Source organism: Arachis stenosperma, chromosome 2 (genome assembly GCF_014773155.1).
Source record: "Arachis stenosperma cultivar V10309 chromosome 2, arast.V10309.gnm1.PFL2, whole genome shotgun sequence".
Lineage (NCBI taxonomy): Eukaryota > Viridiplantae > Streptophyta > Magnoliopsida > Fabales > Fabaceae > Arachis > Arachis stenosperma.
This window is the reverse complement of record NC_080378.1, coordinates 12,013,612-12,028,077: the sequence shown is the minus strand read 5'-3', so window position 1 is coordinate 12,028,077 and position 14,466 is coordinate 12,013,612. Positions and strand designations below refer to the sequence as shown.

Genomic DNA, 14,466 nt, shown 5'->3' with positions numbered 1-14,466 from the left:
TCAGCAGTTTGCGTCTGATTTTTAGTATGACAATTTTTGATGTTGAACCAAACCGCATAAGTATTCGGTTAACTGCTGGATCGGTTCGGTCTGCTTTTCAAAACCACAAGAAAGAGCATTTGTCAGAATCAAATCAATAATCGATTTGGTCAGACTACTAGATTACTGATTAACTATTGAGTTATTAGTTGAACCAGTTAATCCAGTTCTATTTAAATAAAAATATAAAATAATCAATCAACAAGTATTAAACTTATATTAATAGAAAATAAATGTCTTCATTAACACTTTAACATCAATCAAATCTCAATTTTTAAAAATAATTAGTAAAAAATGCCAATTAACATTAAACCTATATCAATACAATCATATAATAGTAACAGTAACAATCAAATATTAAATCTATATTAAAATAGCAACAATCAAATATTAATACAATAACAATCAAGTATTAAATATACATTACAACAGCAACAATCAAGTAATTTTCATTAGTATCAAATTTCTATTCTACACCTATATTAAAAGTTTAAAACCACAATAATTTTATATACAAATTTTAATTGGCATCAAGTTTCAAGTATTTTTAAATTTGTTTTCAAGTGTCATTCTATATAAATTCCAATAAAACATCAATTTTTCTATTCTAAAAATAGTAATAGTATTATAAAAGAAGTCTTTTTTTAACTTTTCTATAAGTTTTTAAATAGTTTTTTAAAAAATTGTAATTTAATTTTGAAAATTACACCAAACATTAATACTACTACTTTTCATAAGTTAAAAATTTTAAAAAATTACTTTTAAAATTTGTTAAACAGACCCTAAAAATCAGACGCAAACTGCTGAACCGGCGTGGAACGGAACCGGGACCGGCCGATTTTTATGAAACGGCATCATTTTTGCGGGTTATTGAAAAAAGAAGAGCTAGGTTCTCCTCGGTCCTCACCTGAAGCCCTCGCCCCCCTCTCGAGCCCCATTCCTGATTCCTCAGTCTCCTACATACTATCTTTATTTCTCCCCAAATTACAACCCTAGCCTCCATCGTGCCGCCGTTGATTTCACCGTCGCCGCTTGGTTCGTCGTGGTCGTTCGCCAATCCTCCTGTTTCGTCGTGCTCGAAGGCCCTTCCATTCCCCCAACGTCAGCGTCTCCAGGTCCTTCTCCGCCGTCGTCTGTCTGTCGTGTTCATTGCCAGCTCCCCGTCGCCAGTGTTCGTCTCCAGCTTCCCGTCGTCCGTCGCTCTCCCTCAAATCTCTGGTCACTTCCCTCGCCGAAGGTAATGCCTCGGATGCTCAGTCAGTGCTCGGTGCTTTCTCTTAGTTGACTGGCTTTGCTCACTGCTTGATGATAAATTTTAACTCTGTTACTGGCTTGTTCTTGTTTGTTCTGGGTTGACTAACTGTTACTGGCTTACTGATTGATGATAAATTGATCCCGATAAATTGTTACTGGTTTGTTCTTGCTTTTTTTTTCTGTTGTTAAATTTGGTTAAAGTTTCTCTATGATAAATTTTGTGCTCATTGCCTAAAGGAATACTTGTAATTTAAGTTGGTGCTTAATACTCTTATTGTATCACAAAGCTCACTACTAATGCCTGCTGTTCGTGTTATTGTTTTTAGTTCAGAAATTATCAAATTATATTGATTATTGAATGGCTCTGCTCACTACTGCTATGCTATGTTGTACTCTGGTTTGTGTCTTCTTTGCTGCTGTGCTGTGTTTTTTGCGCTCTGCTGTTCACTGCTGTGCTTTTTTGTGTTCAATTAAGTGAATTAAAACTATGCTTTGGGCTTACTTGTGCTTCGATTGTTAAGTTAGTTAATTCAGCATATGAATTTTGCCAACTATGCATTTCTTACATTAAGACTTGCACTAGTTCCTTTGCTAGTAACAACTTATGTGACTGATTTTGCACCGTTATGAACTTATCCATTCCCCTTGTAGGCATGCACTTGGTGGCTTTGATGGAAGCACAATGGTGTCGACCATTGAAGTGTTTGATCCTCGTCGCGAATCATGGATAGCCGGGGAACCCATGAATCATTCTCGTCGTGAAGCACAATATGGTGTCTACTAACCCTTTTTTTTAATTATATAGGCATCTTTAACCAATTCTCCCAAGTCCATAAGTGAGCTACCACCAGTTCCCCCTTCTTCTAGGGTAACTGCTTTGTCTACAGGTTTATTGATGACTGCAGCTATGTTTTAGGGTACTAAATTTTGAATTTATTTATTATTTTATTATAAAATGGTTTTTCCAGTTGAACTATGATTGAACCGGTTGAACCAGTAAACTAGTCACTAGAACGGTTCAATGACCGATCCGGTTTTCAAAACCTTGCTCTCTTGTATTAATTTTTTTAAAAGTTTAGATACTATTAGAAAATTGTGGGTCTGCGTGGTTTAGATACATGTGCATTGATCTGTTTGACTTAAATATGTAAATCTTGAAGTTGTCAATTTATGTTGATTACATAATATAGAACTAGAATACTATTGAATCTTTTTTAATTTTTTTTGTTTTTAGAGAATAAATGCTAATCTGTGTCAATTTTTAGGTCATATACGAAACTGAATTTGCAGAAGACCAGGCAGTTGTTTATGCTTCTAAATGGTTTTTTAGTGTTACTCCTGACCATGATTATATAAAGGTAATGAATTCAAATTGGACTTGATACATTGATCGCCTCTTATTGTCCTTAGTTGCCACCATCTTTGATATCGCCGGTATTTTCATCTCACAAACACGCAGTATCCCGTAATCAGACATGAATTTGTTGAATACAGTCCCGTCATCAGCGCCTCCATGCCCTTCTCTACCTTTGCGCACCCACTCCAACCTGTCCAAGTCACTCCAATTCTCATATCCGAAACCATCCAAATTCACATCTTACGGAGCAAGGCTGTAAGTCGCACTACTATTCTGATTATACACATTTAACACTTGAAAATTCTCACCAACAGTGTTAAGGAAATTGCGCAGCTGTGAGCTCTTTGATTTGCACCAAGAGCAAGTCCCTTATGAAGTGGCATGGTCTTGGCAGAAAGACATTGTGAAGGAAAAGAAGGCTCAGCTTGAGAACAAAGGAGATTGCAGTGACACCCTTATTGTTCTGCAGCACCCTTCTGTGTATACATTGGGTACTGGCAGTACCAAGGACAACCTAAATTTCAACATCAACAATGCACCCTTTAATGTTTATCGTACTGAGCGAGGTGGTGAAGTTACATACCATGGTCCTGGCCAGCTAGTTCTGTACCCTATTATCAATCTAAGAAGACACAAGATGGATCTACATTGGTACCTCAGGACACTGGAAGAGCTTGTCATTCGTGTTCTTTCTTCGACATTTTCCATTCAAGCTTCTCGAGTGGAAGGTTTAACTGGTGTCTGGGTTGGTAAGTCTAAGTTCCTTTTTTTTGCTACTATGCAACCTTAGACTTGTATACTTTTGATAATAATACCACTCAAATTTAGGTTCATAAGAATATAATATTATAATTTCATATATCATGAAAGATTAGCTTGATATTCAAGATTATTGGCTTTATCGATTCAATTCAAAATAGGTTGGATAAATTAGTCTTGGTCATGTTTAACATTTTAGATATTGAAGCCAAGTTTACAATCTTTCTGGCTAACTTGTAAACTCTTACAAGTATACCAGTTTACATTTCCAATTAAGTTTATGACTTCACGACTAAACTCTCATGAGTTTTAGTCTAGCTTTACAATTATACGTGTTAGATGAACTCTCGGGTTGGATTAATTTGGTTTCAACTTATAGAATGGCTTCTACAAGGACATATATAAATTATATGCTACTGCCTGATACCTAAGCTTTCACGACATAAATTAGTTGATGGATTGATTAGTCCAAAACCATTGTCTTCTCTTTTGAAATTCTCCTAGCTCCTCGTTGAAATTTGTTCCAGGAAATGAGAAAGTTGCAGCTGTCGGTATAAGAGTGTCTCATTGGATAACATACCATGGCTTAGCACTTAATGTCACAACAGATTTGACTCCCTTCAAATGGATCATCCCATGTGGCATACGCAACCGCGAGGTTGGAAGCATTAAAGGGTTGTTACTGAGAGAAGCTCAGTCATCAAATATGGCTGCTAATGGAACAAATGATCTGCATTCTATTATGCATGATGATGGCGGTCTAATTGGTATTACTCGCAACTCCTTGATTGAAGAGTTTTCAAAAGTGTTTCAGCTTGAGTACCATCACAGAACTATTTCTGTACCTATGTTGTATGAAAGGAATCAAAGTGATCTTGTTACTGAAACACAGCAAAGTTGAATTTGTTTGATATCATACTGAGTCCTTGGAAATATTTATCTTAAGGGTAAGCTAAAACATTGCAACTACTTTTTATTTCTTTCAAGTTTCAAATGCCAAAGATGACCAACAAGATAAAACAATACAATAATAATAGGAATCCATTTGTTGTTTATTATTATTATTATTATTGTTATTATTATTATTATTATTATTAATGGTAGCTGTATTCCTGGAGTTTTCTTGAGTTCTTATTCTTCTTGAATGGTTTTGATTTTGCTTCTAGTGGTGCCAATGTTGGTTGTGAAGTATCAGAATTGGGTGCCTCAGAAGCTGCACTCAAGTATAAGATAAATTAATGTCACATTGTTTTGCCAAAATTTTCATGGAAAGTAAGTACATTAACAAAGAGCAATAAATCATTGTCTTGTACACAATTTAGTCATATTAAATTTTAATTAGCAAATTGAGGGATTTCATAAATACCTTGTGGGCTGAGTGGAGATTCAGCTATTGGAGGAAGTGATTGGTCATTTGATCCAAGCATTGCTGGACCTGCGAATAAATATTTTCTATATATAAAACAGTTTATCCAAATTGAAATTTAACTCAATATGGGATTTAGACAGATGAAATTTATCATAAGGAATAATGTGAAAACGGAAAACATGCTAAATTACCAAATAGTATAGCTATTGAACAAAGTAACTACCTGGAGCTGGTATAGGAGAGCCAGAAGCTGCAATAATGTACAATAATAATACTTCATTAGCTATTTAAATATTTCATTAAGAAAATAACAATGGGAAAAGGTACGTTTTGACACATTATTATGTAATAAGAATATTAGTAATTTAGATTATTACGAAAAAATATTGTATGTAACTCAATTACACAAGGTAATGTTGAGTTTAGATAGTTTAATCCAATTATCCAAACTTAACCAGCCCTTATCAAACCCCTTTTAGAATATATTTGTGAATTTTGATTTTTGAAGAAAATAACAGGAAATAAATTAGAATAAGTATAGAATACTAATTTTTAATTAGCCAACATTAGTTAATTTTTTTATTATAAAATTGTTTTTGTAACCATCTGATTTAGGAGGTTTAAGGTTTTAGGGTTTAAGATTAGGGTTTAGAGTATAATATTTAAGATTTAAAGATTTAGAGTTTAAAATTAAAAAAAAAATGAGGATTTAGAATTTAGAATTAAAAAATTTAGCTGGCTGCAAAATAGCTGTCTTCCTATTGAAATTATGGGATTAGTGTGTAAATTGGATTAAATTTTTTTATATTTTGAAGCCCTTCTTTGCCTCTACCTCCAAAATCAAAACTTTAAGGAATAAGGACACACCTTTGCACTGTAAAGGAAGTTCATTGATGTTGCATGCTTGTGGAAGAAAAAGGGCAAGAACACTGTTAATAGGTAATGGGATTGGAGCATTGGCTGAAATCACAAGGCAAGCACAATCTATACTATTACTCATCAAAGACCTTAGTGAATCACAACATGAAGATGATGGTGCTAATCCATTACTTGAACTTCCTGTGATGAAGTTTGCACATGGTGTGAAATTGGTTATCATTGATGTTGTGCATGGTGTAGTAATTTGACCCTTAACCAAGTTTAGTGAACCCATAATTATAATTAGTACGGTTGATATCATAGTGATTTGGAAAGCATATGTGAGTTGTCCCATATTAGTCTTTGGTGGGTTAAAGAATGATTTGATTGTAGGTATGTGTCTTTGGATGTTGATTGGTTTGATCATAAGATAAGGACATGATTTATACATTGCAATGACTCAACGAAAAAGAATTGGTAGATTTGAATTTGATGATTTAGGAGTTCAACTACTTTAACCAACATGTATATTGGAATATATTTTGTTAATTCCCATTGTTGTATTTGGTATGGTTGGTTAGAATGCATATTTTCGTTTTTCAAAACCAAATGTATGAAAAAAAAATCAATACACTTCTCATTTGGCATCTTTTTGTTTTAGCATATTTTAACACTAAACTATTCTCTTATGTTTCAAATAAGCATCTAACTTTATCTAGGTCACAAATTTTAAAAATAGAACAACTTAATGTTAGATAAATTCACATAAAGGTACTGTTTTATACAAAATATTTTTTATAATATCTTTTTATACTTATTTTTGTGAAGTTCGATGTTCCCTAAACACGTGCATTTAATGAGATAAATACTCTTAGTTGTAATTCCATCTTGAACCAAATTAATTAATCTCAATTATAGAATCATTTCTACTAAAAATTAGATCCAAATAAAGTTTTAAACATTAATGTATGTGAGACTAGAAAATGTAGTAAAATAAACAATTTGAAGACAATTTCAAGAAAATACCATATGGTTACTATAAAACTTGGATGGTAAAGTCAAATATATAAAGGAATACTATAACACTCTTATTTTATTTTATATTTTTTTTAAAGTTAGAAGAGAGACTCGAACTTAAAATTTGAGTTATAACTCGTTACTATAATACTCTTATTACATTAAAACAGTCCATTAGTTATAGTTATACGACAACATTAACCTTTGTATGTATGATAATGTCATCAAATTAGAAAGGGTTGGCAACCTACATTTACTTGTCCATTTTCTTGAAACATCTTTTCTCTTTCTATATAACCCTTTGTTCAAGTCTCACTCAAAACATCATCAACTAGTTAGTTTCTCAATCCCACACATACACAAGAACAAGGCATTGAGAATTCTTAGTATTCTAACATTGGAAGTAATGGCAAGATCTTCTTTGAGCTTAGTTATTATGGTTCTTGTTGTGGGGGCCACAATGTGGAACCAAGAAGCTAAAGCTCAATCATCATCATCATCAAGTTGCACAAGCACATTAACTAGCTTGAGTCCTTGCTTGAACTACATAATGGGAAGCTCATCAACACCATCATCTTCATGTTGCTCTCAACTCTCAAGTGTGGTTAAATCTTCCCCACAATGCTTATGCTCTGTCCTTAATGGTGGAGGTTCCAATTTGGGAATCCCCATTAACCAAACTCTTGCTCTGTCTCTTCCTAGTGCTTGCAAAGTTCAAACTCCTCCAGTAAGCCAATGCAAAGGTAAGAAAATAAATATTATGTTAACGCGAAAAATGTATTGCATGTCTTAAGTATTCAATTGACAGTGACAAAAAGAAGACAACAGAGAGAATATAAGGCTAATAACTTATTTGGTCATGGCATGAATTTTGTAGGTGTTAATGGAGGAGCATCTTCGGGTTCTCCGGTGGGATCTCCATTTGGTTCCCCAGCTGAATCTCCAGCTGATTCACCTGAAGGTTCAATTGCACCTTCAGATTCAGGTTCAGATTCTCCCTCAGGTATAATATTGTAGTAAAGGAACTTTGAAAATGTTACCCTCCTTTTCAGGATATAGTAAACTCAGAATTAACAGTTTATTTAAGATTGTTAGTAGAAAAGATGTTTCAATGCATGATAACACTTTTTAGTTTGGTGTATTCTATTGTTGTAGTTGCAGGATCTAAGAGAGTTCCAGGAACAAATGGTGGGTCATCTGATGGAAGCAACATTAAATTCCCCTCCCACTTTTTGCTCTCTCTTCTTGTAATTGTTTCTTGTTTCTCTTCCATCACCAACCTCTGATTTTTGAGTCTTGTCTGCAGAGACTTGAGAGACTTGAGTGCTGAGGTTTTTTAATGATGTTTTGCCTTTTGTTGTGTCACTTCATATCTGTGTAGTTTGTATAAATAATGAGTTTAATTTTATATATTATTCAGGATTGATTATGCCATAGAAACCTACTGATTAATCTAAATTTTCTGAGCTATGAAACAAAACTATGTATAACTCATTAGTTCAACAACTAATTGAAACTGGGTTCAATTTTCTTTAATTTACAAAGCATAGAGCATACGTATTAATCTACTAATGTAACTTACATTGCTTATTGTGGGGAATTGGGTATCTCGAACTGGGAGGAGGAATAAGTATGAGTTGTTAAGTGCTTGCTGAATAATCCTAAAGTCTCACATCGTGGGGATCAGAATGTGAGGGTGATGCATTGGGATATAAAAGAGAAGGGAGTACAACAATTGCAATATACTTACCTGGACGGGGTCGATGGGCGATCAAGAAGGCCCATGGCCTAGGCTGGTGACTTCCATTGCACTTCGGAAGGGTGCCCGCCTAAGGTCTACCCAAGTGGTGGAGCCTACGTCATAATTTGTGGCAGTGGGGGCCTGCGTTCGCGCGGCCCCTTCCAATCCAGTTCAAAAGTGTTCGGGCCTTGGTTCTTTGGGCCTGCATCGTAATTTTTTTTATTTTACTGAAACGAAAATGGTAAGGTAAATTATATTAAAATAAAAGATACAATGTTTATTTTCGGAAATTATTTAATTAATTAATTAAAATTCAAATGTGAAAACAACCCTATACCGCAAGGCGCAAAGTATCCAAAACAAATAATATGATTAAATATTTAAAATTAACAAATTTATTTCTATAAAAATTAGTTTAACTCATTAATTATTAATACATTTTATCAAAAACGTAAGGAGCGTCACTATGGTGAAAAAAAGAGAATCATGAAATCTATTTGGTTTTTGGTGTTTCTACAAAAAAATTTGGTGTTTCATCTAAACAATGCTTTTTCATTAGGCCACTTGACTCCAGGATTTAGCTTTTAGTCAAAATAATGTAATTGTGTGAGAGAGATAGATTATGTATTCTGAAAATGATTAGAGTTTAATATCAATACTTGAACTTTGTAAAGTTGATGAATTGATAGAAACATCGCTTAATTAGATAACACACTTAAATAGGTTTATACCTTGAAATTGAAACCTGCCTCAAACAAAAATTGTTTTTTTTAATGAATTTCTATTTTATTGGGTACCCAATTATCTGAATCGAACCAATTCGTTTTTAATCAGTTTGATTTGATTTGCATACATACATAAAAAACGTAAATTCAAACCAAACCAATCTAATTATAATTTAATTGGTTCGATTTTAATTTTATTCTAAATCCGAACCAATCCGACCTGTACTCACTCCTACATTAAGGCGATTTAAATCCCTTTAACAAACAAGAGACTATGAACTAATTATTCAATGGATTCCATAGAACATTCGATATTAATTTCGATAGGGTTAATGGGCGATCAAGAAGACCCATAAATTAGATTGGTAACTTCCATTGCAGTTGAAAAGGTTGAAAAGGGTGCTAACATAAGATCTATCCAAATAGTGGAATTTACATCATAAACATCTCTCTCTCTCTCAATTAATTTGTGAGGTGTAACATCATTTTTGTATTCTCTTTTTACTTAAAAAGGAAGGTTAAGTATAATTTTCGTTCCTAACGTAGAGGTCGAAAATTCCGTTGCCGTCGATGCTCTTCATCGTTCGATCTTCGTCGTCTCTGCTGGATCTCACTGTCAGATCTCGCCGCTGCTCCTCTTCCAGGCTCGACGTCGTCGGCAACAGATCTGCGAGGGTGGACGTCGCGCTCCACTCATCGTTTCTGCTCTTCCTCTTCGTTCGGTCGCCGGTGGTCTCTGTTCCTTACCGGTTTTTGGTTTCTTCTGGTTCTGCTGCTTCTGCTTCTAATTATCAATTCTTCTGGTTTATGTTCTTTTGTTGTTGTTCTTTTGATTTCATTATTCATTGTTTTTTCTGAGTTCTGAGTTTTGGGTGTTTTTCTGAGTTCTGGGTTCTGAGATTCTGGGTATTGATGATGATTATGATTTTCTGAATTCTGAGTTATTGTTATTCTTTTGTTGTTGTTGTTTTTGTGCTTGTAGCTGCTTTTGTTGTTGTTGTTCTTTTGATTCCATTGTTGTTCTTTGCTTCTAGTCATTGGTGTTGCTTCTGATTTGCTTCTACTTCTATTCCGCTTCAGCTTCTGGTTCAACTTTTGTATTTGGTTGATTTTGAGGAAGAAGGGGAAGGTATTTTCGTCCGAAAGACGATTTTAAAACAAATTGAAACCTTCGAAACCATTTTCTAATAAAAAAAAAAGCCGGAAACGAAATAAATTTTCGTTCTCTATGTTAGAGACCAAAATCGTACTTCACCTTAAAAAAGATCTCCTTTACTTGAAAAGGGAAAAATACTTTTGGATCCCGATTTATTTCCTTGCTTACCCTTTTTTTTAAGTCCTTTTCAATTTCAACAACCACAGGTAAAGTATGGTACTTTAGTACGAGTAAAATCTGCAAAATGATAGTCATTTGTTTTGATGTACTTTTAGTTTTATTATTATTATTATTATTATTATTATTATTATTATTAATTAATTAATTAATTAATTAAAAAAATTGTGTTCACCAAAATAGAATTCAGAATAAAATCCTACCTCTTTTTTTTGTTTTTCTGTTAAATTTTTATTTAGTTGTATCTAATATTACAAGTCAAAAAAATTTTTAGCATTTATTTACTCAATTCTAAAAAAGGTCAGAAATTAATATGGTATCTGAAACTGAATTTTAAAACTAATACAATAAATTTTGAATTTGAAAGATCCTATAAAAATTTAGTCAATTTTTCTATGTTATCAAATCACATTAATTTACATTATTTGTTTTATTCATTTTAACTAATTTACTCGTGAAACTAAAATTAAATTTAGGAACCTCGGTAATTTTTTACAAAACATCAAAAAAAATTTTTAATTAAAATTATCTTTTAAATAAAATTATTCACTTATGAAATTGAAAATAAATTATTGGATGGCTTCAACAAAGATGAAGCATTAAAGTTAAACCTTATAAAAAAATAAATACAAAAGAGATCGCATTACTGACTAATGCAACATATTTATCTGAACAGAGTAAAGGAGTGGTTAGAAAATTTATGGTCTAGATTGAAGATCTTCGTTGCACTTTCAAAGGATCTGCTACTCCTCGTAGCAATTAGATTTTTATCCTTCTAAGCAAGTCTTGACGACATAATTTAAACATGATCAATCCTTTATTTTTGGCAAAAGCAGTTTTGTTATTGTATATGGTATTTTCTCAATTCTCCATTCTAATAGAGTCATCTCCAATACGGGGTTATACCATAATTTTGTTTAAGTAATTAAATTATTTTAAAACGTTTAAAATCCATTGTTAGAAACTTTTATATATGCTATGCAATATTTTATATAATCAATCATGATAAATATATATTAAATCAATTATTAATGTAAAATATATATTAAAATTAAAATATATATTAAAAATAAATTAAACTATATATATTAGTTAATTTATGGGATAAGTACGATTTTGGTCCCTAAAGTTTAGTGCCAGAATCGATTTCGTCCCTCTTCTAATTTTGGATTTAAAATCGTCCTTAACGTTTTTTTTTCGTATTAAAATCGTCCTTTTAATTTTTTTTGGACAAAAATACCCTAACCGCTACTAACATAATTACTTCTTCCACCACCACCACCACCACCAACACCTCCGCCACAACCTCCACCAACACCACCACCAGCACCACCACCAACGCCGCCGCCGTCCCCCTCCCCCTAAACCCCTTCCCCCTCCCCCTCCCTGCCTCCCCTCCTCGTTTTCCCTCCCCGTTTTCCCTTCCCCGCACTCCGACCCCGACCCCGACCCCGACCCCGACCCCGCGTCACCCCCCCTCCCCGTCTTCCCTTCCCAACACCCCCACCCCCACCCCGCGTCACCTCCCCCTCCCCGTCTTCCCTTCCCCCACCCCCTCCCCCCTTCTCCCACCCCGCGTCCCCTCCCCCTCCCCGTCTCCCCCTTCCCCAAATCAACAAATCAGAAACAGAAAGCAATAATAATATTTTATAAATCAGCAACAAATCAGCAGCAACAGCAACAACAACAACAACAACAACAACAACAACAACAAGAACAAGAAGAAGAAGAAGAAGAAGAAGAAGAAGAAGAAGAAGAGCGGCAGGCGGCAGTGCGGCGGTGGGGTCGGCGAGGCAGAGGTGGAGGCGAGGCAGAGGCAGAGGCGGCGAGGCGGCGAGGCAGAGGCGGCGAGGTGGTGACCCTGACTCTCGCATCTTTGCCGCCGGCGCCGTCCCCCCTCCCCCCCACTTTCCCCTTCCCCCTTCCCCTCCCCTCCCCCTTCGTATACCCTTTGCCTCCCTCCCCACAAAACGCGTTTTTTTTAATTATATATTTTTTATTAAAGTTAAAGTAAGGGTAAATTTGGAATAAATTAAAAAATTTTATTAAAAAAGATGATTTTAAAATGAAATGCAACATTAAGGATGATTTTAAGTAAAAAATTACATCAGGAACGGTTTCGATTCTGACGCTAAACTTTAGGGACCAAAACAGTACTTACCCCTTAATTTAATTACTGATTTTTTATGTGCACAATTGCACATAGCATTTTTGTTGAATAATATACATTGATATATGACGAATTTAAACTATATAATAATAATAATAATAATAATAATAATAATAATAATAATAATAATAATAATAATAATAATAATAAAATTTATTTTTAAAATAGTTTTTACTTATTGTTCGTTACCTTGCGATTTCGGGTGGAGAGGTGGATAAACGGGATCCCGGGTGGACTTGGAGCAGACGTGGTGGAGGTACGAATGGAAAGTTGATGATATCGGAGAAGGAGAGAACAAGGGGGTGGCCACCTTCAAGGACACTCCAACGGCCAAGTCAGTGTCCGTACGAGGTGGTAGTCGAATTAGGTAAAATGTGACGTACCTCGGGAGGAGAGCTGACTTCCCCTTTATATACGGTGCTGGGCGGGCCCAAGAATGACCTAGCCCATTGGCCAAAAGGCTGCTATGCGCTATCCTGGTCCACGTGGGAGGAGCAGGTCGTTCCGGATTTCGGGTCGGAGTTTCGGGTGCTATCCCGAGGATGCCGACCCGACCGGTGACCTGGATCGTTCAGAAGATAAGTCAGGTGTCCCCCTGGGTCGGGTGTTGGGACCCGACTCATAGTACTCTTCCTGTCGCGAGTGGTTTGGGCCTGGGTCGGGGGTGGTGCCCCGACCCGATGGCTAGTTGGGCTGGACTCTTAGCGGTCCGTAACAGTGCCCCCAACGCGCCAGCCTTGAGGTTTGGGGCTCGTGACTAGGCGCGTTTGTCCTACTCGCCGAGATGGGATGTGTTCTTTTTCTCGAGAGCTCGTTGGTGGCGTTTCGTGTTTCTTACGCGTGGTCATTTTGTTTTTGATGCTGCCTCCTTGGCTTCCGCGCTGGGCATTAAATGCCCATCATTTCATGATTTGAAATCTGTGTGAAATGGCGAATATGCCCCTGCCTTCTGGTGCTCTTCCTCGGTGGTTACGTTTTTTTTTTCCTTTTTTTGTCTTGTAACTCCCCCATAACTCCACTCTTTTCTTCTTCTCATTCTTGTTCTTTCGCACTGCTAAGCTTCCATTCCCCTTTCTGCTGCTTGTTCACTCTTCTACTTCTTGCTTCTTGTTGCTGCTTAAGCTTTTCCGCCTACTTTCTTCATCTTTCCTGGTATGTTAATTTTACAGTTTTTCTTTGTTTTGTTTTTTCCTTTTTGGTATTTGTATGCTTTTCTTTGCATGTTCTTCTCTATGCATGCCTGGGTTTCTGCTTGTTTTTGTTGCTTTTTTTTTCTTTTAGAGGGGGCGCCACTAGATTTTTCTTGGATTTTGCTTGAGTTCTGGGTTAGCATAGAGGGTGACTCAATGGAGTTGTAGTTTGTTTTTCTTACTGATAGGGTTCTCGACCTCCCGTTCTGACTAAGTGGTGCCCCCACTGTAGGTATGGCTGAACTCCCCGTGCTTCCGAACTTGGCTCAGCGGCCGCTGGCTGATTTTGTCGATCACTACACTTGGGTTACTTCCGATGTGAGGGACACCCCTTCTAAGGTCACGAAGGAGAGCCTTTAGGATCTTCACCAGGCCGGGCTCTTGTGCGGAGGAGGACCTGAGGAGGCGTTGTACCAAGTTTATGTTCTAGCCGACCGAGAGCGTGTCTGCCAAAAGAACCTGGCAGCTCCTCTGGTTGTCGACTGGTTGTGGGTTTATAAACCCATGTTCACGACCCTGGGAGTTTGCTTGCCTTTTTCTCCTTTCGTTATAGGTTTGCTAAACCGTTGTGACGTTGCTCCGTTGCAACTACACCCGAACAGCTGGCTGCCATCCGATGTTTTGAGATGGTTTGCGAGTATCTGGAGCTCCCGG

The 14,466-nt window shown here is 36.0% G+C and overlaps 3 protein-coding genes and 1 non-coding gene across 6 annotated transcripts; 3 read left to right on the top strand and 1 right to left on the bottom strand.

Moving 5' to 3' along the window:
* Positions 1–954: 954 nt before the first annotated feature.
* Positions 955–4,310, top strand: LOC130962128 (octanoyltransferase LIP2p, chloroplastic-like). 3 transcript variants are annotated; one of them, XM_057888227.1, is made up of 6 exons: positions 955–1,276; positions 1,945–2,066; positions 2,559–2,651; positions 2,753–2,905; positions 2,984–3,399; positions 3,937–4,310. In XM_057888227.1, exons 4-6 carry the CDS (start codon positions 2,769–2,771, stop codon positions 4,308–4,310), a joined length of 927 nt encoding a protein of 308 aa, XP_057744210.1. In that variant the 5' UTR covers positions 955–1,276; positions 1,945–2,066; positions 2,559–2,651; positions 2,753–2,768. The 3 variants fall into 3 exon arrangements, with proteins under 3 accessions (XP_057744210.1, XP_057744211.1, XP_057744209.1); XM_057888228.1 differs by having other exon boundaries at positions 1,945–2,161; XM_057888226.1 differs by having other exon boundaries at positions 1,945–2,210.
* Positions 4,311–4,399: 89 nt separating this feature from the next.
* Positions 4,400–6,035, bottom strand: LOC130962130 (non-specific lipid transfer protein GPI-anchored 16-like). Its single transcript, XM_057888229.1, has 4 exons — positions 5,646–6,035; positions 5,002–5,028; positions 4,776–4,844; positions 4,400–4,622 (listed from the first exon to the last, which is right to left on the bottom strand). The coding sequence occupies exons 1-4, from the start codon at positions 5,989–5,991 to the stop codon at positions 4,504–4,506; spliced, it is 561 nt and encodes a 186-aa protein (XP_057744212.1). The 5' UTR covers positions 5,992–6,035; the 3' UTR covers positions 4,400–4,503.
* A 958-nt stretch (positions 6,036–6,993) lies between these two features.
* On the top strand, positions 6,994–8,559 carry LOC130961757 (non-specific lipid transfer protein GPI-anchored 5-like). Its single transcript, XM_057887754.1, has 3 exons — positions 6,994–7,396; positions 7,531–7,656; positions 7,809–8,559. The coding sequence occupies exons 1-3, from the start codon at positions 7,060–7,062 to the stop codon at positions 7,937–7,939; spliced, it is 594 nt and encodes a 197-aa protein (XP_057743737.1). The 5' UTR covers positions 6,994–7,059; the 3' UTR covers positions 7,940–8,559.
* Positions 8,396–8,556, top strand: LOC130964841 (U1 spliceosomal RNA). Its single transcript, XR_009080910.1, has one exon. It is a non-coding gene; the product is annotated as a U1 spliceosomal RNA (small nuclear RNA).
* Positions 8,560–14,466: the final 5,907 nt, after the last annotated feature.

Bases quoted from the DNA above. Each gene is read 5' to 3' on its own strand.
- LOC130962130 (XM_057888229.1), bottom strand. From the start codon at position 5,991: ATGGGACAACTCACATATGCTTTCCAAATCACTATGATATCAACCGTA. The intron at 5,029-5,645 runs GTGTGTCCTTAT...ACATTATTGCAG, and splicing joins ACTTCCTTTACAGTGCAAAG to CTTCTGGCTCTCCTATACCA. The intron at 4,845-5,001 runs GTAGTTACTTTG...ATTTATTCGCAG, and splicing joins CTCTCCTATACCAGCTCCAG to GTCCAGCAATGCTTGGATCA.
- LOC130961757 (XM_057887754.1), top strand. From the start codon at position 7,060: ATGGCAAGATCTTCTTTGAGCTTAGTTATTATGGTTCTTGTTGTGGGG. The intron at 7,397-7,530 runs GTAAGAAAATAA...TGAATTTTGTAG, and splicing joins TCCAGTAAGCCAATGCAAAG to GTGTTAATGGAGGAGCATCT. The intron at 7,657-7,808 runs GTATAATATTGT...CTATTGTTGTAG, and splicing joins AGGTTCAGATTCTCCCTCAG to TTGCAGGATCTAAGAGAGTT.
- LOC130962128 (XM_057888227.1), top strand. From the start codon at position 2,769: ATGAATTTGTTGAATACAGTCCCGTCATCAGCGCCTCCATGCCCTTCT. The intron at 2,906-2,983 runs GTAAGTCGCACT...GAAATTGCGCAG, and splicing joins ACATCTTACGGAGCAAGGCT to CTGTGAGCTCTTTGATTTGC. The intron at 3,400-3,936 runs GTAAGTCTAAGT...AATTTGTTCCAG, and splicing joins TTTAACTGGTGTCTGGGTTG to GAAATGAGAAAGTTGCAGCT.